Here is a 23148-nt window from a genome sequence, read left to right on the forward strand (position 1 = left end):
AGGCCCCTCGCCGTGAACCAGCCCCGTCCTCACCGCGTCTGCGGCTGGACAGGGATGCCACCCCTCAGTCATGGACTGGCGGGGAGCGGGACGCCTCCCCACTGCCCGCTCCCCATCACGGCCTCGTGGGGCTGGAGTGTCTGCCCGTCTGAGTGTGGGCTGGGCCGAGGGGGGATCCGCTCCGGCCAGTGGGCCCCTCAAGGGCGTGGTGTGGGCTGAGGCCTGCGCCGTCCCCACAGGCGGCCCTCACACACTGGCCAGCGCTGGCCCTTGCAAGCCGGGCCCACAAGGGACAGGCAGAGGAGGGACAGTGAGGCAGCAGACCCGACTCCAGGCTGAGACGCAGAGCTGGCGGCCAGCTGGGGAGGGAGGTGCGGGGACACACTCACGTGTGGAGTGACTGGGGCGGGGGGCGGTGAGGGGAAATCCCCAGAATGGCCCTGTGCCCCTTCCAATCCTTGGCCCCAGCCTCCCAGGGTCCCTGTCGGCCCAGCCACTGTCCCGAGACACCCAGAGGAGGGGCTGGGGACGGAACCCCAGCTTGGGGCCCCTGGCTCCAGCCTGTCGCACCCAACACGTCCCCAGGGTCCCCTCCCGGGCCCCTCCCCACCAACCACGTGGGCTTGGCCACGGGGAGGAGGTCACCTCCAGCCCTCTGAGCCATTTCAGGGAGGCAGGGAGGAGGGCCGACATTCCTGCCCAGAGACCCTGTAGGCGCCAAGGATCTGTGGCCAGGCCTTCTTCTTCCGTGGGGCACCCCTTGGAGGGGGTGCCTCGGGGTCTGTGGGCAGCGCGTGTCCCTCCAAGCTGGTGCAGGCAGGGCTGGGCCGCGGTGTGACGGCGGGCAGAAGAGCCAAGCAGACACAGGACAGAACCTTTATTGCTGAACATAAAACACCCACCAGGGAGCCTGGCAGGAGTCCTGGGGGGAGGTGGGGGGTGCGTAGCACTGCTGCTCACACCCACAGTGGGCACAGGCCTGGCTGGGAGCCCTGCCCGGCACCCCTCTGGGCTGGGGGGAGTGGGAGGAAGGTGGGTGTGCAGAGGGGCTGGCTGGGCAGAGCCCTGGGCACACACTGGTCACGGAAGGCTGAGGGCCAGGTGGGCAGAGCCACGGCCCCGGGGCTCCCGGGGGGGACTCGGCGGCAGGCGGCCTCTCCTCTAGGGCATGGGCCTTCTTCCTCTCCAGGAACGAGGGGCTGAGGTAGGCGCGGGCTGGCCCCCTGGGCCCTCACAGACGGGGTTTGATGTGCAGAGTTTTCCCTGTTCCGAGAGGGGCAAAGATCAGGTGCCAGGAACCCCCCCAGCCAAGGAGGAGCGCCCCTACTGCCGAAGCTTCCGGTTCAGGTTGGGGGAGACTCCTTCCAGCCCCCTGCCTGCGCTGGGGTCCAGGGAGTCACAGCAATCTGCTGGCGGGGCTATAAATACCAGGTGTGTGCCCGCTGCACGCAGGCCCGACGACGTACCCACGCTCCCACGCGGAGCCAGGCTGCCAGACGCACACATGGACGCTCACCGTGCCTTCTGGCTCAGCAGCCGAGCGAGCAGCTGGCTGGGGAGGGGTGGAGGGACCTGGGTCCCTGTACAGAGGGACAGGGCCTAGGGGCAAGAGGGCCTGGGGGCAGGGACGGCTTCCCGCAGCAGAGCAGAGGGCCTGAGGACAGGAAGTCACGTCCAATGGGGGGTTCCTGCGCGGTGTACCCCACGCTCACGGGGCCTCAATGCCTCTCCTCTGCTGTGAATGCTCCAGGCCACCTCTCAGGCTGGCACCCCCGCTGACCACAGATGCCTCCACGTGGCTGCCCTGAGGCACGGCACCATCTACGTGTCCCCATGAGCCTGCCTCTCCTCCTGGGTCCCCCACATCAGGACTGAGGACTCCAGTCACCTGCTCAGCCAAGGCTCCAGGTCCACAGACTTCACGGCCTCTGCCTGCGGGCCGTGGCCCCTACTGGCTGGCTGCTGACCTCCTGCCCCGGAGCCCTCCCAGGCCCACCTCCTCCTGCCCCTCCAGCTCCCCATCCTGGCCCAGGTCGGGGGAGGGCCGAGCAGGAAATGAAGGCTGATGGAGGCTCCAAGGCCAGTGGAGGTCTCTGCAGCCTCCCCTGGGCCTTGCCCACCCTGCCAGCCTCCAGTGACCCTGGGGATGGCGGCCTCAGGGCCCCCCCGACCCCGCTCCCTCCCCACCCTGCTGAGGCCTGCCCGGATGGAAGTAGCTGGTGCCCTGGTCCCGGGCGGGCAGGTGGAGGGCCTGGCCGCAGCTTTGCGCCCTGAAGTGGGGGCTACACACAGGCACCATCGTCCCGGCCCCTCGGAGGCAGGCGTCTGAGCGTGCTCAGCGGAGCCGTTAGAGAAGGCTGCGGCAAGCATCTTCCATTAACGTTACGACCGTGAAATATGACAATAAAATGATAGCCGTATGGTCGCAAATTTGCAGCCCGCCGAGCTGCGTGGGGTTTATCGTCACTCAAACGCGCGGAGAGCTGTAAAATGTTTACAGAAAGGGTCGTTTGCAGCCATAAAATCCTCTTTTCTCTCCTAAACAAGGCTGAGTGGAGCCATTTACCAAGCCCCAAATGTTCATCGGGGGAGAGGAAACATCTGTTCTCTCCAGGAGCACGCGGTGATCTTCCAGAACAAATTAACAGAAATGGGTGCTTCCTAATTAAATCAGCCCTCGGCTGGGGTGGTCTGCGCGGCTGCGCTCACACCTCGGCCAGCTCTGCCCCGGTGGGCGGGGGGTGCGCACCTGCCAGTGGGGGACGTGGCCCAGCAGCACCCGGCCCACGCTGGGCGCTCGTCAACCATCCAGGCCCCACCTGGGAATTCTGACTCGGTGGGTCTGAGGTGGGCACTGGGGCCAAGCTGCCTACCTGAGTCCTTGGTTGGGGGGCTCCTGGGGGTCCGGGCCCTGGGCTGGCCTCCTGGGCTCGGCGAGGACTGCAGGGAGATGAAGGAAGGCAGCTTGGAGAGGCTGCTGGAGCCAGTCGCTGCCGCTGCCGAGGAAGCCTCCTCCTGGAGAGACAGCTCCTCCTGGTCCAAGGACAGGGAAGCGGAGGAGGGCGAGGGGGGGGAGGGGGAGGGCGAGGAGGGCGGGGGGAGGGGGGAGGGGGAGGAGGGCGGGGAGGAGGGCGGCTTGGATGACAGGGGAGAGCCCGAGGCTGCGGCTAAGCCCCGTGGGGAGGAGGGAGGGGAGGCCGAGCCAGCAGCCACGGAGGTAGGGGAGCTGGGCGTCTGTCTGGCGGGGCGCTGGGCAGCCGAGGACTTCCTGCGGAAAAGGAAGGGGAGCAGAGTGTGAGGGGGGGCGGCTGCTCGGCAGGGCTGGGGTCCAGAGGGCGCTAGCTGACCAGCTGTGCAGCACCTGTCCCAGCAGCCACGGGGCATCGCCATCCAGGTCTGAGGCCAGCCCTCGGTCCCAAAGACAGGCTGGTGACGACATGGCGCCTTGGCCTGAGGCAGCTGGGGTGAGCCTGGCCAGCGAGCCCCAGCTCCACGCTGACCCTGTTCTCACCTGCCAGTGAGCCCACTCACAGGACAGGTGAGCACAAAGGGGGGCCCCAGCCATGAGCACCACCCAGGATCCTCCCTTTCCTGGGGAGTGGGAGTGGGGTATCTGAGAAGCCCCGACCTTCCTCCGTGGGGCAGGGACTGGGCAGTCCCACATGGGCCACTCTGGGCCAGGGATGTCCTCAGCTCTGTCCAGCCTGGGGATGTGGGGTAGGGCGCCTCTGGAGGTCACTGATCCTCAACTTTGAACTGAGGTTTCTTTTTGGGTCTGAAGCCTTAAGAGCTGGGAAGAGGCCTAGAGGCTCCCCCGCAGGGTCCCGAGGGACGGCTTCCGGCCCACCCCCAGAGCTTACACTCGCAGCCCCCGCTGTCCCCGTCACCTGGGTCCGTGGCTGGAGGAGGCCTTGCTCCTGGGGGGCGCACTGCCGGGCTCCGGGGTGGGGGCTGCCCGCCGGCCGAGGCGCGTCTGGCCTCGGTGCAGCAGCTGACACTGGGCGCCCCGGGGGCAGAGGCCCCTGCGGGAGAAGTCAGGGCACAGCAGTGTGTGCTTCTTCTTGCACTGGGGGGAGAAGAGGTGCAGCTGGGGGAGCCCGTCAAGGCCCCTGCCCCGTGTGGGCGGGCCCTGCCTGCTCTGCCCCCCTGGGGCTCAGGCCCCCAGGCCAGAGCAGCCTGCACTGCCAACCATCCAAGGCCCCGAGCCATCAGAAGCATGAGGGCCAGCACCCTGGGCCTGGACGGAAGGCAGGGACCGAGGCTGGCCTGGGGGTCTCGCTCGGCTGGGTTGGGGATTCCTGGGGCACTAATCCCCCCTCCTGACTGCAGAAGATGGGGATTTGCGGGGAGGCTCAATGCCTGGGGGGCCTTACTGCATGGGGTTTAGGCTACAAGCCCAGGGGTGCCCAGGTCGGCCGAGGCCAGCGCACACCCGATCCACCACACCTGTCATGGTGGCTAATTATACCCAGTTTGGGGCGCGCCATCCAGCAGGTGCTCGGGGCAACACGAGGCCTCAGCTCTGCCCACCAGGCCCACAGGGAACCATGAAGCTCTGACCATGGCCTGCCTTTCCTTGGCCCACCCGCTTCCAGGGGCAGGAGCCATCGGGAGTGATGGGCCCAACTCTCCAGGCCTGCTCTGCACCTACTTCCTGCTTGAGGCCCTTCCAGGGGAGGGGTGTTCTGATCTCTACCCGCCCCTGCAGCTGGCTTAGTGGGCATGACGTGGGAGAGTCGGAATGTAGCAACTGCCCCTCATGTTGACCAGGAGACAGGAGAGACACAGTCCCGAACAAGTAGTGCTGCAGAGTTCCTGCCAATCCCACCCAGAACGGAGGGGAAAACCAGCCTGGGCTGCAGCGCTCACAGCCAGCACGGGGGGGCCTGCACTGGCTGAACTGCTTGGAAATATGTGGCTGCGGCCTCGAAGCCACCACCTGCTGGGCCCGAAACCTCCCTCCTGGGAGCCGGTCCCCAGGGCCCCGGTCTTGGCCCTGCTCCCAGCACGCAGCATGAAGAGCCTGGCTGAGGACCCCACAGAGCGTGTGCCCACTCTTGGAGCAGAATCTGGGCACCAGTCCCATTCTTGGCCTCACACCTGCCCCCCAGCAGGGGGAAGCCCCTCACCCCAGTGCTTGGGGGCTGCTGTGCAGATGGGAGCAGGCTGGAACTGGCAGAGCCATCTGGGCAGGCTGTAGGAGCCCTGAACACCCACGGCACCCCTGTCAGCTTGTCCCTGTGGTGGGGCCGCACCCACCCCTGCCCCACGAGAAAGCTAATGCTTGCTCACTCGCTCATTCCCCATGCCCTCCACACCAAGTTGAAGCCTCGTGAGGCCCGCTCTAAGAGCAGGAGAGTCCAGAGGGTGGGGTCTGCTGGGGAGGGAGGGCAACTGTGCGGGGGTCGGGGGGTGGAGGGGACAGGAAGGGTCTCTGCATGGAGAGGGCCTGGCACCGGACAAGAGAAGCTATTTCCCTGGATGCCGAGTGCACACAGAGAGGCGGCCAGAGGGGCCAGGACCTGCGCTGTCCTGGGCAGTGGCCACAAGCCACGCGGCCACCCTGAGCCTGGGCGGCAGCATGCATCCACCACATCAAAGGAGGCTGGGCTCAGCAAGAAGGAAGAACGTAGAAGGCCACAGTTACGTTTCCTCCCTGACTGCATGTGGAAATGTGTGGCAGATTAAAATTCATTTTACCACTTCTGTTTTTGCTTTTTTAAGGTGGCTACTAGAACACTTAAAATCTCCCATGTGGCTCATATCCGGTGGACCTTCCTACTGGGCAGTTCTGGTCTGAGCTATGACCCTCCTCCCTAGGACAACCACACATCCAGAGTCAGATGTAAAGAATGTTCTCGAATCATCCAAGAGCTTTCAAGAAGGTACAACGATGGCAGACGGCTACTTTCAGAAGCATACTGGACACAAACTGAGTCTCCAGTTCCAAGGCCTCACATCTTCACGTAGACTAGGCCCTCTGAGGAAAGAGCAAAGTCAAACCACCAAACAGAAGCCCCAGAAAACCCCCCAAACACCTGGAAATTAGCACAGACACTACTAAATAATTGCTAGGTCAAACAAGAACCAACGGAGAGAAGTCCTCAGGCTCTGCTAGCGGAGCGGACCGGCTCAGCAGGTGGGGGAACAGCAGAATGACCCACACCAAGCAGAGGAAAATACAAGGCAAGAACAGAAACAAATGAAATGACAAAAGAACAGCAAAAACCAAGAGGGCAAAGAGTTGGTTCTTTGAAGATACTAGTAATGATAAGACGAATCAGGAAATAAAGAGGGACACAAGCGTTAGGAAGGACAAATGTGCCCTGACTGTTGGCACTGTGGAGAAACAGCCACCAGGGCAACGTAACCAACAACTTTAATGCCAACGAACCTGAAAGCACAGATGAAACTGACAAATTCTAGAAACACCTGTCAACAAGAAAAACAAAACCCGAGTGAATATTCCTCTGACCATAAATGCATGTGAATCAGTAGTTCAGAAACAAAGCAAGCTGCAGCCCAGGGTCTTCCTGAGGTTCCAGCACACGTCCAGTAAGCCAGCCTTGTAGGAAGCGGTCCACGGCCGGGGGCAGAAAGGACACTCCTCAACTCCGTTCCAGGGCTGGAGCAACCCTGAGAGCAAAACCTGAGCAGATGAGACCACAGAAGAGCACTCGGGCCGTTTTCAGTCACGCCTACATGAGGTGTGAGAGTCCCACAGGGCGAGGGGACACAACTGCACCAGGACGAGGCTGGGCTCCCTCAGGAATGCAAGGTTGGTTTAACTGAGAAAATCAACAAACAAATCAGCACACTGACAGACTACATGGGTGGAATCATACCATCACCTCAATGGACACAAAAAGTGTTTAATTCAGCATTAATTCAAAGGTTAGCAGATTATTAATTGAATGGAACTTCCTTAGTTTAATATAAAGGGTTTCTTTTTCTTTAAAAGATTTATTTATTTATTTTAGAGAGAGTGTGAGTGGGGGGAGGGGGGGAAGAAGCAGAGGCAGAGGGAGACAAGCAGACTTGGGCCTTGATCCCAGGACCCTGACCTGAGATCACGACCTGAGCCAAAACCAAGAGTCGGACACTCAACCAAGTGAGGCACCAGGTGCCCCAATATAACGGGTTTCTTAACCTTCCAGAAAGCATCACTCACAGTGGGGAAAGGTGGGAAGCCCACTACCATCACTACTTAGCGCTGTGCTGGGGCCACAGCTGGGGCAGCAGCAAGAAAAGACAGAGAAAACACATCTAAGCTCAAAGGAGGAGAAACGGCCATTATCTGCAAAAGATACATTTCTGTTTATGTAGCAAACTGGAGAGTCTGTGGATAAACTGTAGCAATCACTAATACAGTTTAGCAAGGTTCCTGGAGACAAAATCAGTATAAAGAATTGCATGTCCATACACCAATGAGCAGTGAGAAAATAAAATTTTGAAATACGTTATTTATAATAATAATAAAAATGACAGGAACAAATCTCATGGAGACAAAGAAGAACTTCAGTAAAAGGCATCGGAGGGGTGGCCTGGATAAGCAGAGTCAGATGCCCGCTCACCGTCAGAAAGACTCCCTGGAGAGATAGGGACCAATTCTCACCAAACAGAGACCACGACTCAGGACAATCTCAATCAAATTTCCAACTTTTTAAAAAAGTTACATTGGATCTAAAATACAGTTCTGGGGGGCGCCTGGGCGGCTCAGTCGTTAAGCGTCTGCCTTCAGCTCAGGTCATGATCCCAGAGTCCTGGGAACGAGCCCCACATCGGGCTCCCTGCTGAGCGGGGAGCCCGCTTCTCCCTCTCCCTCGCTCCCCCTGCTTGTGTTCCTGCTCTCACTGTCAAATAAAATCTTAAAAAATAAATAAAAATAAAATAAAATATAGTTCTGGAAGGATAAAGGGCAAAACAGCTGTGAAGAAGAACAAGGTGAAAAAATTTATTATTAGGAATTATCATGAAGCTCAAGGAATCCGGCAAGCACGGAACCGGCTCAAGGATACACACAGAACAGAACCGAGAGCCCCGACACAGAGCCACGTCCATGAACCCCACGGGAAATGGGCCTTCCAATGCAAGGTGCTTGGGCAAAATGAAACTGGACCCTGATCTAACATCAGACACTTAGATCAAAGGAGACAGGCCCACGAGTGAAAGGCCAGCCTACGGGGCTTTTGGAAGGCCCTCCAAACTTTTGGAATGTGGCAGGATTTTTCATACAAGACACAAAGGTGCAAGCTGTAAAGAAAGATTGATAAAATAATTTCCATTAAAATTAAGAACTTCTGTTCTTCAAAAATAACACCACAAAGAAGGGAAAAAATAAACCACAAAGAAGATATCTGCCACTTATATGACTGACAAAAGGCTGATGTCCAGAATAGTTTATGTATTTTTATATTCATATTTTATACTTATAAATTCCCTGTGAATCAGCAAGAGAAAACCAACCTAGTGGAAAACTGTCCCCACTCTCACCTAAAGAAACCAACAAAACCCCAGGTATTTTTCAGAAGGAAAGGCCCAAAAGGTTTAAACACAGGGAAGGCATTTGGCCTCATGAAGTCCAGTAAAGGCAAATTAAAAAAAATATAGTGAAGTAACTTTTTGTCCTTCAATTGTTCAAAGAGAAAAAAAGAGGCTGAATGTCACCAAGTGCTGGCAAGAAAACTGGTCCACAAGTGTGAACGGGCATAAGCCACCTGAAAACTGCCTCCAGCGTCTACGAAAGCAGACTGTCACCCCCCAGACCGGTGGCCTGCACCTTGCTAAAGACACGTGCTAATGCCCTGATCCCCACAGGCCCTCAGTGGAGCCCAAGATGCCAGCCTGCCCTCCATGAAGCACCAACCAGAGGGGTGAGGCCACGAGAGGCCAGGACCAACTGCAATGCCCACCTGTGCTTGCCCCCACAGCCACCGGGGCTCCCACGGTCCCACTTCCTTCCCAGGGCCCTTTCTCCACTGGCTGCTGGCTCCAGGCCAGCCAGTCTGCCAGGACTCAGGCGGGCCGTCTGCCTTTCCACAGTGCTCTCTCTTCCTTGGCCAGGAACAGGCCCAAATCTTCCATCTAGCTCGTCTACAGCAGCCTCCGATGTGGGTGCCATGTAGGGGCCCCTGGCCTTCCCACTCCTCCTGGGTCTCGCCGGCTCATCTCAGGCCAAACAGCAGCCTCCATCGCCACCTGTCCCTCCTGGGGGCCGGGTCCCAATTCTACTAGCCAGCAACACCAGCAGGGTGGTTCATCAACGTCCCCTGTCCCCAGTGACTCACCAGCCTCCTTCCCACCGTCCCACACCAAAGCTACCCTTTCCTGACCTTGGAGACAGTCTCGGACACCACCACCCACCCCCCGCCGCTCCCCACCCCATCCCTCCTCTGACTGTGCCCAACCACTCTCCCTCTAAACATCCCCCTGGAGGCATCTATCCTTGTCCTCTCCTGCAGTCATTTGAGCCAAGGCCTCATTCAGTCATTCACTCCAAAATGGTAACCAAATCCAATGCGCCGCCCCAGAACAGAAAATGGAAATTAGTGGGAAACCAGACAGAATGCAGACAGGGCCTGGAGTCAGGCTGGCAGGAACACACCCATGCTCTTCCGGTTTTGATGGTTAAGCCTGCTGCTGGTGGGGGCCGTTCACAACAGGGGCTGGGGGAGGCGTGTGTGGGGATTCTGCACTAGCTTGCAACTTTTCAGTGAATCCACCATTATTACAAACAACAAGTTTATTAAACACAATAAATGATGAGCACTGCCCATGCCAGGCTCTACGTAGTGAATAAGCCCCCGAGGAGGCAGCAAAGCAGGCAGCAGGGGGCACTGGGCACCACAGAGGTGACGACCACAAGAAGGTTCTGTCAGAGACCTACGGACCCATGTGGCAGTGGGTCCCCGTACTTCCTTCTGCTGAAGAAGCAACCTGGAAGTGTCCATAGGTGCAGATAAGGGGCAGTCCAGCCAGACACCTCGAAACACTGTGGCCCCACCCCACCCAGGCCAGCAAAGACTGGCTGGGGAGACCTGGCCCCTGGCGTCCCTTCCTGCCTCACTGGGCTGGTGCCAGAGGAGGCCCTAAAGATGCAGGAATGGGGGGCCCCTTCCCCTCCCAGTCAGGGAAGCCCCAGTGGAGGCTTGGTGGGAAGTAAGTACCACCCACCCAGGAGGAGGAGGAGGGAAACCCTTCTTCAGGCGTCAGTGGAGGCCAAGTGGGGGCCTGGATTTCCACTTGGCAGGGATGAGGCTCCACTTCCACTCCTCCTGCACCCATGGTGTCACAGGACACCAGCCGAAACAGAAAGTTTAAATAAGATCCAGATCCTCATAACATAACAGCCAAAATGTCCAGGTTTCAATAAAAAGTGACTCATCATACCAGAAAAAGGTATAGACCTCAAACTGAATGGAATTCCAGACAATCAGTGCTTGGCAGCATGAGGCAGCAGAGGTGTGGGAGTTCTCTGACAAAGATTTTAAAGGAGCACCATAAATGTGTTTATTTTATTTTATTTTTTATTTTTAAGATTCCATTTTTAAGTAATCTCTACACCCAACATGGGGCTTGAACTCACAACCCCAAGATCAGGAGTTTCACGCTCCACCAACTGAGCCCGCTAGGTGCCCCTATAAATGTGTTTCAACAAGCAATTAAAAATATGCTGGAAACAATGAAAACAGAAAGTCTCAACCAAGAAAAAGAGAATATAAGATAGAACCAAATGGAAATTTTAGAACTGAAAAGTACAATAACTGAAATAAAAAAACTCAGTGCAGGGGCTCAACAGCAAAAGGGAGGTACCGAGGAAAGACTCCATGAGCTGGAAAGCAGAATAACAGAAATTAACCAATCTGATTTGACAGAGAAAACAGATTTTCTAACATGGAGAGTGCCTCAAGGACCTGTGGGAATACCACATTCATGCAATCAGAGCTGTGGAAGGAGAGGATAAAGAACACAAGAGTAATGGCTGAAAAGTCCCAAACTTGCCAAAAAACGTAAGCCTACAGATTCAAGAAGCTGAGTGAACCCAAAACAGTAAAAAGCAAAGAAATCCACCAAAAACTGTATCACAGTCAAACTTGTAAAAGCTACAGACCAATCCTCCAAATAGCCAGAGAGAAAGGACCCTTTACCTGTGGGGGGAAAAGTTCAAATGACCATGGATTTCTCCTTAAGCACCATCGAGACCAGAGGAGGCGGTATAACATGTGCAAGGACTGAAAGGGAAGAACTATCAGCTCAGAAGCCCATATTCAGCAAAAAATATCCTTCAAGAATGTGGGGAAATCCAGAGATTCTCAGATGAAGGAAAACCACGAGAATTTGTCACCAACAGACCTGCCCTAAAAATGGCTATAGTAAGTTCTCTAAACAGAAAGGAAACGATAAGAGACAAAGCCTTGGAACAACAGAAGGCAGACCAAGATGACCACAACATGGGTAAACATACCAGACTTTCCTTGAGTCTCCTAAATTATGTTTGATTATTGAAGCAAAAACTGTCAGTGTCTGTTGTGGTTTTAAATGTCTGTAGAGGGGAGATGTAAGGCAGGTACAGACGGGGAAGGGTAAAGGGACATAAAAGAAGGTGAGGTTTCTACACTTCACCTGAACTGGTAAATGACAACACCAGTGATAAGTTATGGGTGTACAACACAATGCTTAGTATGACCACTAAAAAAGCTATAGAAAGAGATACACACTCAAAAGCATGAACAGATAAGTCAAAACAAAATCCTAAAACTGTTCAAATAATGCATAAAAAGACAGAAATGAAAAACAGAAAGAACGAACAAAACACAGAAACTAACAGAAGTCAAATTGCAGACTTAAGCCCTAACATAGCAATAATTACATTAAGTATAAATGGTCTAAATATGCCAATTAAAAGACAGAGATTGACAAAGTAAATTTTAAAACATGACCCAACTATCTGCTGTCTACAAGAAAGGTACTTAGAATATAGTGCAATAGGTAAGCTGAAAGCCAAAGGATGGAAAGAAGTTATATCATACAATGATCAGAAGAAAGCAGGAGTGGCCACATTAATACCACATAAAACAGATGTCAGAGTAAAGAAAAATACAGCCAGAGAGGTACGTTTTATACTGATAAAAAGGATCAATCCATCAAGAAGACCTAGCAATCCTAAATTTACATGCACAAAATAGAGCTATGAAATACATGAAGTAAAAACTGATAGAAATGAATGGAGAAAGAAATAAATCCAAAATTATAGGTGGTGACTTAAACACCCCTCTCTCAACAAGTGACTGAACAACTAAACAGAAAATCAGAAAGGATACAGAAAACTCAAAAATGCCTTTAAACAGCAAAATATAATCAACATTTATAACACTCCACTTTACTCAAGAGTGGAGTATATATTCTTTTCAAGTGCCCATAGAACATATACCAAGCATATCCTGGGCCATAAAACAAAGCCCAAGAAAATTAAAATAATTAAAATCATACAGAGTATATTCTTCATCATCATAGACTCAAACTAGAAATCAGTGACAGATAACAGGAAAATCTCCAAACATTTGGAAACCAAACAATAATCTGTGGATCAAAGAGAAAGTCTCAAAGGAGGGTGCGGGAGACAACAAACAAAAAAACAACCAGAACTAAATGAAAATACATCTCAAAATTTGTAGGATCCAGCTAACTAAATTCATACGTAAGAGAAAAAATTTCAAATCCATAGTCTAAACTCCCACCTCAAGACACTGGGGGGGGGAAAAAGAGCAAAATAAACCCAAAGCAAGAGAAACAGTAATGATATGAGCAGAAATCAATTAAAAAAAAAAAAACCAATAAGAGAAAAATCAATGAAACAAAGAGCTGGCCCTTTAAAAAGATCAATAATATTGACAAACCTCTAGCAAAACAAACAAAGAAAAAAGATAAAAGTCACAAATTTCCAGTATCAGGAATGAAACAGAGGTCACTACAGACCCTGCAGACATCAGAAGGATAATTAGGGCATACTTCAAACAATTCTACACACATAATTTTAACAACCTAGATGAGATGGGCCAATTCCTAGAAATATACAATCTGCCAAAACTGACTCAAGAAGAAAAAGAAACTCTGACTAGCTCTCTATATAGTAAGGAGACTGAATCAGTAATCAGAAACCTACCAATAAAGAGAAGCCCAAGACCAGAGGGCTTCACTGTTGAATTCTACTAAACATGTAAAGAAGAATGAACACCAATTCTTCTCAAATTCTTCCAAAAAACTGAAGCATAAGGAATCCTTCCTAACTCCAAATAGCCAAACAACCTGTGAGGCTAGCCTTACCCTGATACTAAAACCAGACAAAGATACTACAAGAAAAGAAACTATAGATCAAAATTCGTCATAGATATAGATATAAAAATCATCAACAAAATACCAGAAAACTGAATTCAGCAATGGAATTTATTCTTAGAATGCAAGAATATTCAACATACAAAAATCAATCAACAGGGGCGCCTGGGTGGCTCCGTTGTTAAGCGTCTGCCTTCGGCTCAGGTCATGATCCCAGGGTCCTGGGATCGAGCCCCACGTTGGGCTCTCTGCTCAGCGGAAAACCTGCTTCTCCCTCTCCCACTCCCCCTGCTTGTGTTCCCACTCTCGCTGTGTCTCTGTCAAAAAATAAATAAAACCTTAAAAAAAAAAATCAATCAACATAACTGATTCAAGGTGATCAATATGACTGGCCACCTTAACAGAATGAAGGAAGAAGAAAACCACATGATCATCTCAATTAATGCAAAAAAGATCTGACACCTTTTATAATAAAAACACCAAATAAACTAGGAATAGAAAGGAACATCCTCAACAGGATAAAAATCATATGTGAAAAGCCCACAGCTAACATCACACTCAATGGTGAAAAACCAAAAGCTTTTCCTCTAAGATGAAGAACAAGACAAGGATGCCCCCTCTTCCTACTTTTATTCAACACAGTACTAGAAATTCTAGTCAGAATAATTAGGCTAAATAAATATTAAAAAATATATAAAATCTAAGTTTAAAAGGAAAAAATTATCTCTGTTAGTAGATGACATAATCTTATATATAAAAAACCCTAAAGAACCCACAAAAAAATTGTTAGAGCTAATATATGCACTCAGCAAAATTCCAGAATATAAAATCAACACAAACACACAAAATCAACTTATTACTACACATTTGCAAAGAACAATCTAAAAAAGGAAATTAAAAAAAAAATTACATTTACAATAACATAAAAAAATATAAGATACTTAGGAATAAATTTAACCAAGGAGGCAAAAGACTTACACACTAAAAACTACAAAACACTGCTGAAAAAAATCAATGAAGGTCTAAATAAAGGGAAAGACATCCCATGTTCATGGACTGGAAGACTTCCTATTATCAAGATGACAATATCATCCAGAGTGACCTACAGATTCAATGCAATCCCTACCAAAATCCCAAAGGCCCCTACCCCTGGTTTTGTTTTGTTTTTTTAAGAAAAAAGCCCATCCTAAAATTCATATGGAATCTCAAATGACCCCGAATAGTCAAAATAATCTTGGAAAAGAAGAACAAAATTGAGGGATTTACATTTCCTGGTTTCAAAAACTTATTTATAAAGCTATCATAATCAAAACACTTGCTTAAGGACAGACATAGAGACCAGGGCAACAGAACACAGCACCCAGAAACGAACCACCATATGTATGGTGGACGGGCTTTCAACAAAGGAGCCATGACCATTCAGTGGGGGAAGTGCAGCCCTTCCGCAAATGGTGTTGGCCAAACTGTCTGCCCACACACAGAAGACTGACGCTGGGCCCTCATCTCATACCACATACGAAAACTGACTCAAAATGGACCAAAGACCTAAACTTAAGAACTGAAACTATTAAACTCTTACAAGAAAACACAGGGAAAAGCTTCGCTGACATTGGGTTGGACAAGTATTTCTTGGATATAACACCCAAAGCACATGCAATAGAAAAAAACAGAAAAATTGTACTTAATGAAAAACTCTCATGCATCAAAGTGCACTGTCAAGAGAATGAAAAGACAGAATGGGAGGAAAGAGTCATACATCCTATCCTGACAAGGATTTAATTTCCAGGACACATACAGAAGTCTTATGACTCAGGGGCACCTGGGTGGCTCAGTTGGTTAAGTGTCTGACTTCGGCTCAGGTCATGATCTCAGGGTCCCTGTCGGGCTCCTTGCTCAGTGGGGAGTCTGCTTCTCCCTCTCCCTCTGCCTGCCGCTCTGCCTACTTGTTCTCTCTGTCAAATGAGTAAATAAAATCTTAAAAAAAAAAAAAAGTCTTATGACCCACCAACAAAACACCCCCAAACAACCACATTCAAAAATGGGCAAAGGAGGTGAACAGATATTTGTGCAAAGAAGATGTACCGATGACCGGGGCATCTGGGTGGCTCAGTTGTTAGGCGTCTGCCTTCTGCTCAGGTCATGGTCCCAGGGTCCTAGGATCGAGCCCCACATCGGGCTCCATGCTCCGCAGGAAGCCTGCTTCTCCCTCTCCCAGTCCCCCTGCTTGTGTTCCCTCTCTCACTCTGTCTCTCTCTGTCAAATAAATAAATAAATAAAATCCTTTAAAAAAAATCTTTAAAAAAAAAGATGTACCGATGATCAACAAGGACACGAAAAGGTGCTCCACATCCTTAGTCTTTAGGGAGATGCAAGCTGAAACAACTAGATCCTCACTAGGACGGCTATTAAAAGAAATGGGGGGAGGGATCACAAAGCCTCAGTAAGGATGTGAAGAGACCAGAACCCTTATAAGCTACTGGTAGGAACGTAAAATAGTACAACCATTATGGAAAACAGTTCGGCGGTTCCTCAAAAAGCTCAGCCTAGAATCACCAGATAGTACGGCAGTTCCACTCCTGGTTACCCACCCAGAGGCAGTGACAGCAGGCACTCCAAGAGAGGCCGACACGACCACGTCCACAAAGCAGCATGAGCTAGGGACCCGTAAGGTACAACCCAAGCGTCCACCAGAGTGTGGCCCGGATGTAAATGGGATGTTACTCGGCCCTAAAAGGAGCGAGGGACAAACTACCATGGGGACGAGAGCCGACAACACCCTGGGTGAGAGAAGCCAGACACAAAAGCGCAGACCCCGTCTGATTCTACTGCTATTAAATATCTACCAAGAGGCAAGTCCACGGACACAAAATGTAGATCAGCGGTGCCCAAGGTTGAGAAGGGGTCGTGGGGCGTTATCCCCGAATGCTTAACGCTTCTGTTTGGGGTGATGAAGAAGTTCTGGAAATAGACAGTGGTGGCAGCCATGCAACACTGTGAGTGCAATTAGGACCCCTGTGTGGTACAGACAGAAGCGGCAAATGCCGGGCGCCTGGGGGGCCCAGTCGGCTGAGCGTCTGCCTTCGGCTCAGGTCATGATCCCAGGGTCCCTGTCGGGCACCCTGCTCAGCGGGGAGCCTGCTTCTCCCCCTGCCTCTGCCGCTCCCTGCCTTGTGCTCTCTCTCTCTCTCTCAAATAAATAAATAAAATCTTTAAAAAAGAAAAATAGCAAATTTTACATTATACTTATTTTACCACAATTAAAAAATTTAATAATGTAATATACCAAAAGTCATCCTAACATACACTTAAACAGGTGAATTGTAGGCTATGTGAATTATAGCTCAATAAAACTTTTTTTTGTTTTATTAATTAATTAATTAATTTTTAAAGATTTTTTATTTATTTGACAGAGACACAGCCAGAGAGGGAACACAAGCAGGGGGGAGTGGGAGAGGGAGAAGCGGGCTCGGGGCTCGATCCCAGGACCCTGGGATCATGACCCGAGCCGAAGGCAGACGCTTAACGACTGAGCCACCCAGGCGCCCCTGTTTGTTTTTTTTTAAAGATTTTATTTAAAAATTTTTTTTTAAAAAAAGATTTGAGAGAGAGAGTGAGAGAAGGAGCAGGGGAGGGGCGGAGGGAGAGAGAAACTCAAGCAGACTCCCTACTGGAGCCTGATATGGGGGCTCCATCCCACGACCCTGAGATCCTGACCTGAGCCAAAATCAAGAGTCAGACGCTCAACTGACTGCGCCACCCGGGTGCCCCCCTCAATAAAACGGTTTAAACAAAGACAAAGGAGCGGCCAATGAATACAGAGTATTCAACACCATCAGCTGTCAGGGAAACGCAAAGTGAAGCCACAGCGAGAGACCCTCGCACCACCAGAGAGGCTGCGGTCAACAGGGCAGACACTGACAAGTGCCATCAAGCGCGTGACAGAAGGAAAGCCTCATTCGCTCCTGGTGGCACGGCCACATGGGAAAGTGGGTAGTGGGGCCTGCAGCCACCACATGACCCAGCAATCCCACTCCTAGGTGTCCATGCGAGAGAAACAAGAGCCTGTGCTCCCAAAAATTCACACACAAACGCTCACATAGTCCCGAACTGGGGACAACCCAAACGTCCCCCCACTGACAAATGAACGAACACAGTGTGGTCTCCGCACACAGCGGAGCACCATTCGGCCAGGAGAGGAGCGCAGGCCTGGACCTTGATGGCAATGCGATGACCCTCAAAACCCGGTTAGAAGAAAGAAGGCGGACGGCAAAGGCTGCGTGTTGCGGGACTTCCACGCGTGAAACGTCCAGGAAAGACGAGTGTATGGGGATGGCGGGTAGATCACGACTGTCTGGCTGGGGGGCGCCACAGGTGGGACTGACCACAAAGGGAGCGGAGGAGTGTTTGGGGTGAAGGACGTGCTCTAGAACTGGATGCTGGGGACCACTGCACAACCCCGCTTGCGCGGTGAGCCGGATGACCCGGGGGCTGCACCTCCGTGAAGCTGGGCTTCTTAAAACAGGCACCCCGAGGCAGAGAGGAGAGAAGGGGTAGTTTCATATGCGGTTTGGGGGATGGGGCCCACTCTATGGAGGAAACCTAAGTGGGGTCCGACTTCACACCACAGCCAACTCAACAACAGCTAACACTTGCCCAAGGCCTGCTCCAAAGGCGGCAAAGGAAGTCTTACTTGCCACCATCCCCCTGTGGCGGGGGCGCCCATCAGCCTAATTTTAACGACCAAGAAGCGGAGGCCCTGAGGGGTGAGATAGTGAGTGCGTGGTGGGCCGCATGCGGTGGCGATGGGGCTGGGCTAGGGTCTGAACCCCTGCCCCAGGGCCTCCTCTCAGGCCCACCGCACTGACAAGGACGGGGCAGGTCCAGGAACAGGACCACAGGGTGAACATGGACGGACTCTGCCCCACAAACACAGGAAGGATTTCAGCCGAAGGAAGGACACCACAGGCAAAGCCAATAGGTGATGGAAACTCGGCCTGTGACCTTGAAGCCAAAAGGTGATGCCCGGAGGACATGAGAGCTTGTGAGAGGCAGGCTGAGGTAGGGGGCAGGAGGGTGTGGAGGGGCGGACCTCCAGGAGCCCCGCTGGCAAGCAGAGCAGCTGATGCAGGGGGCCGGGGGACGGGGGAGCAGGGAGGCCGCAGCGGCCCCGGCACAGAGAGCGCTGGGCTGCCGTGGGGGTGGTGGGCGGACTCCCGCTTTCAACAGGGGGGCAGCCATGGACTGACACCTTGCACACACGGGCATCTCGCAGCTGTGGACGCCGGCAGTCGGCAGCGTCTGGTGGAGCCGGAGCGCACCGAGTGCCCGCAGCACACATCGAGGGCCACGGGGGTGCTCAAGCGGGATGGGGACAGTGCAGGGCAGGAGCCCGGGCCACCGCCACACACGCGCCTCAACAGGGAGAAATGGGTGCCGGGAAAGAGAAGGGGTCAGACAGGAATCGCCAGGGGCTATGAAAACTAGCGGGTGAGCACGGGGGCCTCCGGAGTCTCCAAGTGTCTCCCTCAAACACGCATTAGCCACAGAGGGGACAGCAGAGGCACCTCGGCAGACACCCGAGGAGGACGGCCCCTGCTGGGACGGTGGTGTCCAGGTGCCAGGGCCCCCGAGGTGGCGGGCATCCCACGGAAGGACGGCCGTCCTTGCCCGCGGGTCCTGAGCGGCCGAGGGACAGAGGGGATGCTCCTGAGGGAAGGAGAGGAGACGGGCCGGGGGCCGGGGGGCCGGAGGCTGACCTTGGAGAGGCAGGTCCCGCAGTAGCCATGTGGCCCCCGAAGAGGGAAAGGAGCAGAGACTCACTCCCAGCCTAAATTATTCACAAGAAAAGGGAGCGCGCCTCTTTAACAAGTCAGGGCTTTATGAAGCAAGGTTAACAATTTCACTTGATTCAGTGGAATATTATAAACTCTCTGGGGCCCGTTTGAGGACTTGTGCATCAGGCACAAGGCGATGACTCAGCACTTTTTATATTATTTAGAGAATAAAATTAACCCTCGCCGGCCCAGGCTGCCACCCCCCCACCCCCGCTGGATCTGGCCTGCTCAGCGCTTTCCCCCATATATAATTACAAGCCGCTATCCATCATGCGGCAGGCACGCAGCCCCAACACGCCGAAAGGGACGCAGTAAGCACTTCCACTAATAGAAGCAGAACTCAAATATCACTTTGATATTTTCATTTACATTGGAATATCTTACAATAATCACGCACAGCCTCCGTGGGGGGTCCCGCTCCTGCCACCCCCCCACCCCCCACCTCCCCCACCGCCGCCGCCAGGGCTCTGGGCAACCTTCAAGGCGACCCGCTGGCTGCAGGTCAGGTCCCCAGGTCTGCCAAGCCTGGCCGGGCCCAGCCCCTGGAGGGAGAGGACATGGGGAAGGAAGGGGCCTGGGCCCCACGGTGTGAAATGGGGGAGGGGGGTGTTTGTCAGGGGCCTCGGGCTGTCCCTGCACTGACCGTGCTCCCCTTGCTCAGGCCCAGCCCCACCGCCCTGCCCACTGGGGGTCCCCAGGGAGCCCCAGCTCCGGTCTCCCCAGTCGACTGCAGGCCCACGTGGGGACGAGCAGGACGGTAATGAGGAAGGGAAGGAACCAGTGTGCTCAGCTGCCAGGAGTCCCCAGCACAGCAGCGTTCTTGCTGTCAGACGAGGGCGACAGGAGGCAATGACGCGCCCGCGACAATCCCGGGCTGCCAGCTCGCAGGCAGCCCTCACGCCCCAGTCCCCCAATCCCCTTCACACCGGCCTGCTTCACGCTCACCCTCGTCACCCTGGGGTGAGGCGCGCTCCAAGGAAGGCCCTGAGCAGCACGGCTGGCCCACTGCTGGGGGCTGGGTGCTGCCCGCTGCCCACCGCCCACCGCGCCCCTCACCTTTGCGCCCAGTGGGCAGTAGCCTTTGAGAAAGTCTGTGCAGACCTCTGCCTTCCGGGACACGTAGACATGGCTGTAGGGACAGTTGCTGTTGCTGCAAATCCCCTTCAGGAAATAGGAGCACACAGGCATCTGCGGAGGCGAGGGGACAGGGGTGAGGGCCAGCAGAACCCCCTGGCTCCCTTTGGCGCGTGGGCCCAGTCTGCCCACTGCTACTACGGCCCCGCCTCCTCCAGCCCTCCGTCAGGAGCCTGCACCCCACTTTACAGGCAAAACACCTGGACTTGAAGGACCTGCCTGGGGCTCCAAGGCCAGGCATGAGCCACACAGAGACCCCCCAAGGGAGAAACGGACACACCGTGCTGGACAGCAGGACGGGGGCCATCAGGAGCCATGAGCACCTGGGGCCATGCCAGGTGAGGGCTGCCCACCCCAAAGGGAGACCCCCAGTTTCCCCAGAAGGCAAGGTTGTCTGGGCAGGACACACGTGCCCTCAAACAGCCCAGGTGAAGACGTCCCTGCAGGATGGCTGACCTCCACATGTGCCGTCACCTGCTCTGAGACTGCCCGGTTTCCAAGCAGCAGGGCCACAGTGGACAGGCCAGGAGGGGTTGGTGTCTGGAGGAGCAGGGGCTGGGGGGTAAGGGGGAGACAGAGCATGGGGGCTCTAGGTAGGGCATAGCCTACAGGGCCCGGAAATTCAGCCGATTTCCCAGCTGCCTGGACACCGGGCAGTGTCCATGGGCTGGTGACATGATTCTACCCAGGGAAGCCTAGGGATGGACCATGGGTAGGCAGGGAGCAGCCCAGGGCTGCACTGACCCCAGGCTGGCACTGTGGACACCCGGCTCCAGTGCCCTGGCCGCCAGCAGGTGGGCCCAGGGAAGACCTGGGGGGGAAGAAGGGGGACATGGAGCGGGCGGCCTGGGCAGGGCTATGCAGCACAGCAGTCCCTGGCCCCTAGACTGGGAGACAGAGAGAAACGCAGCCCCCTTTCTCCCTGTTGGAAGAAGCTGAGGCCTGAGGGCCAGCAAGGAGGGGTCTCTGATCTTGCCCACCCTGACCTCTGCAGTTGCCATTTTGCCAGGCGACTCCTCTCTGGGACCCCTCCTTGGTCAGCACCCTGGGGGCCTCCCACCTTCCCCAGGCCTGTTACCCCTGCAGGAGCTTCTCTGGGAGCTGGCCTCTCCCGCTCTCTCCTCCGTCAGACCCACCCTTCACGCACCCCACTGCAGCCCCTGGTCCCTGCGTGGGTCTACACTGGCGGGCACCCCAGGGCTCAGCTCCTCACACCTCCACACTGAGCTCCGGCCGGCCTGCCAGGGGCCCCATGCAGGGGCTCCCAGGGCAGGGCAGAGGGGAGGCCAGGGCGGGAATGAGGGAGAAAGCAAAGAAACAAAGGGTGATTTAACGTGCAAGAGTTTATTTTTAACTGTCTTTTAACTGCAGCGCACAGGGGAGAAGGGCTGGCCCGTTTGGGGCTGGCAGCAGAGTACGGCTGCAAACAATTCCCTTAATGTGGCTTTTGATATAGAGCCCAAATTAGCTCTAATAAAAAGGGATAATAAAGCCAACTCTTACACCAAACGGAACTCCTCCTAGCTGTCAGCACGGCCGTTATGGAGAGGAAACTGCATTCTCATTTCAATTAACCTTGTTTGCACCCACCACGTCCACACAAATAACAATAACATTAACTCAGGGCGCGCGTGCGGGCGTCCACATTAGACAGCTCAGAACGTGCACCAGCTTCGGAGCTGGAGCTAATGAACCCGAACCTCGACGTGAATTTCCAAATTGCTCACAACAGAGTTTCGAAGCTCTATTAGGGAGAAAAATGCTGATTCTTTTCAAGTTCCTCAAGGGGAAAAGCTGTTGTAGCAGCAGCCTTGGCCCGATCCCGCCTCCCCTAACCTTGCCACGGCCCCAGAGTGGGGGGTGGGTGGCAGGCAGCCCAGCCCGCCCGAGCCCTCACCTCCAGGCTCCCGGCATGCTGATGCCCGGGCCCCAGCGCCGCCCCGGCTCTGCCCCCGCGGTGGGCGCCCATGCGAGGGGGTCCCCCGTGCCCACAGTGGCCGAGGGGAGGGGCCTGCGAGACAGGGGCCCCGTGGCGCGCCCACCTGTCCTCCGCTGCCCTTCCAGCGCGCCCTGCCTCACCCCGCCGCCCCTGGGCCAGGGGAGAACCGGGGGGCGGGGCCTGCAGGGAGGCCAGGTGCCTGGGGGAGCTCACCTTCTCCTTGGACACGTGGTGGGAGAAGGGGCACGTCCCATCTGTCTTCTTGCACGTGCCCCGGAGAAACCTGTGCAAAGGAGGGAGGAGGGTTGGAGGCGCCAGGGACAGGACGCCCGCGCGGCCCCCTGCAGCCCCCAGCCCCCGCCCCCGAGGCCCGGCAGGGTGAAGGGCACCTGGTGCACACGGCCACCTTGTCGGGGTCGTGGATGTAGGGACAGTGCTGGCCGTGGTTGCACCTGCCGAAGCGGTTGTAGTACATGCAGTACTCCTGCTGCTGCTTCCGCCGCCGCTGCCTCGCCTGCCGGACAATGGCCAGGCTGCGCTGGACGGCCCGGCTGTGAAGGGGGTGGACGTCCGTGAGCCTGACGGACCCCCCCGCCCCGCCCCGCCCACCCGTGAGCCCCAGGCCCAACCCTGAGGGACGTACCTGGCCAGGGAGCGGCTGCAGCTGCTGCTAGGGTCCACGCGGCCTGTGGGGAGAGGCCACATCACGCCAGGCCCCCAGGCCCCAGGCCCCCAGGCCCACGAGCCCCCAGGCCCCAGGCCCACAGGCCCACAAGCCCCCAGGCCCCCAGGCCCCCAGGCCCCAGGCCCACAGGCCCCCAGGCCCCCGGCCCACAGGCCCCAGGCCCACAGGCCCACGAGCCCCCAGGCCCACGAGCCCCCAGGCCCCCAGGCCCCAGGCCCCCAGGC

At 54.7% G+C, this 23148-nt stretch overlaps 1 protein-coding gene across 5 annotated transcripts in view; it reads right to left on the reverse strand.

The window, feature by feature from the left end:
* Positions 1-862: 862 nt before the first annotated feature.
* The window catches only part of ZC3H3 (zinc finger CCCH-type containing 3), a 91330-nt gene continuing 69044 nt past the window's right edge, over positions 863-23148 (reverse strand). For 2 of the 5 annotated variants that reach the window (XM_081816651.1, XM_081816650.1), the window contains exons 6-12: positions 22883-22925; positions 22629-22790; positions 22453-22522; positions 20223-20354; positions 3888-4066; positions 2874-3268; positions 863-1263 (exon numbers count right to left, since the gene is read on the reverse strand). In XM_081816651.1, coding sequence (XP_081672777.1) covers positions 1232-1263; positions 2874-3268; positions 3888-4066; positions 20223-20354; positions 22453-22522; positions 22629-22790; positions 22883-22925 — 1013 coding nt within the window. In that variant the 3' untranslated portion in view covers positions 863-1231. Of the gene's footprint in view, positions 1264-2873; positions 3269-3887; positions 4067-20222; positions 20355-20589; positions 20856-22452; positions 22523-22628; positions 22791-22882; positions 22926-23148 lie in introns of those variants that run through there. The other 3 variants (XM_081816652.1, XM_081816654.1, XM_081816653.1) reach the window with 3 other exon arrangements.

This window comes from Leptonychotes weddellii, chromosome 4, assembly GCF_054177405.1.
Source record: "Leptonychotes weddellii isolate Sample4059 chromosome 4, ASM5417740v2, whole genome shotgun sequence".
Classification (NCBI taxonomy): Eukaryota; Metazoa; Chordata; class Mammalia; order Carnivora; family Phocidae; genus Leptonychotes; species Leptonychotes weddellii.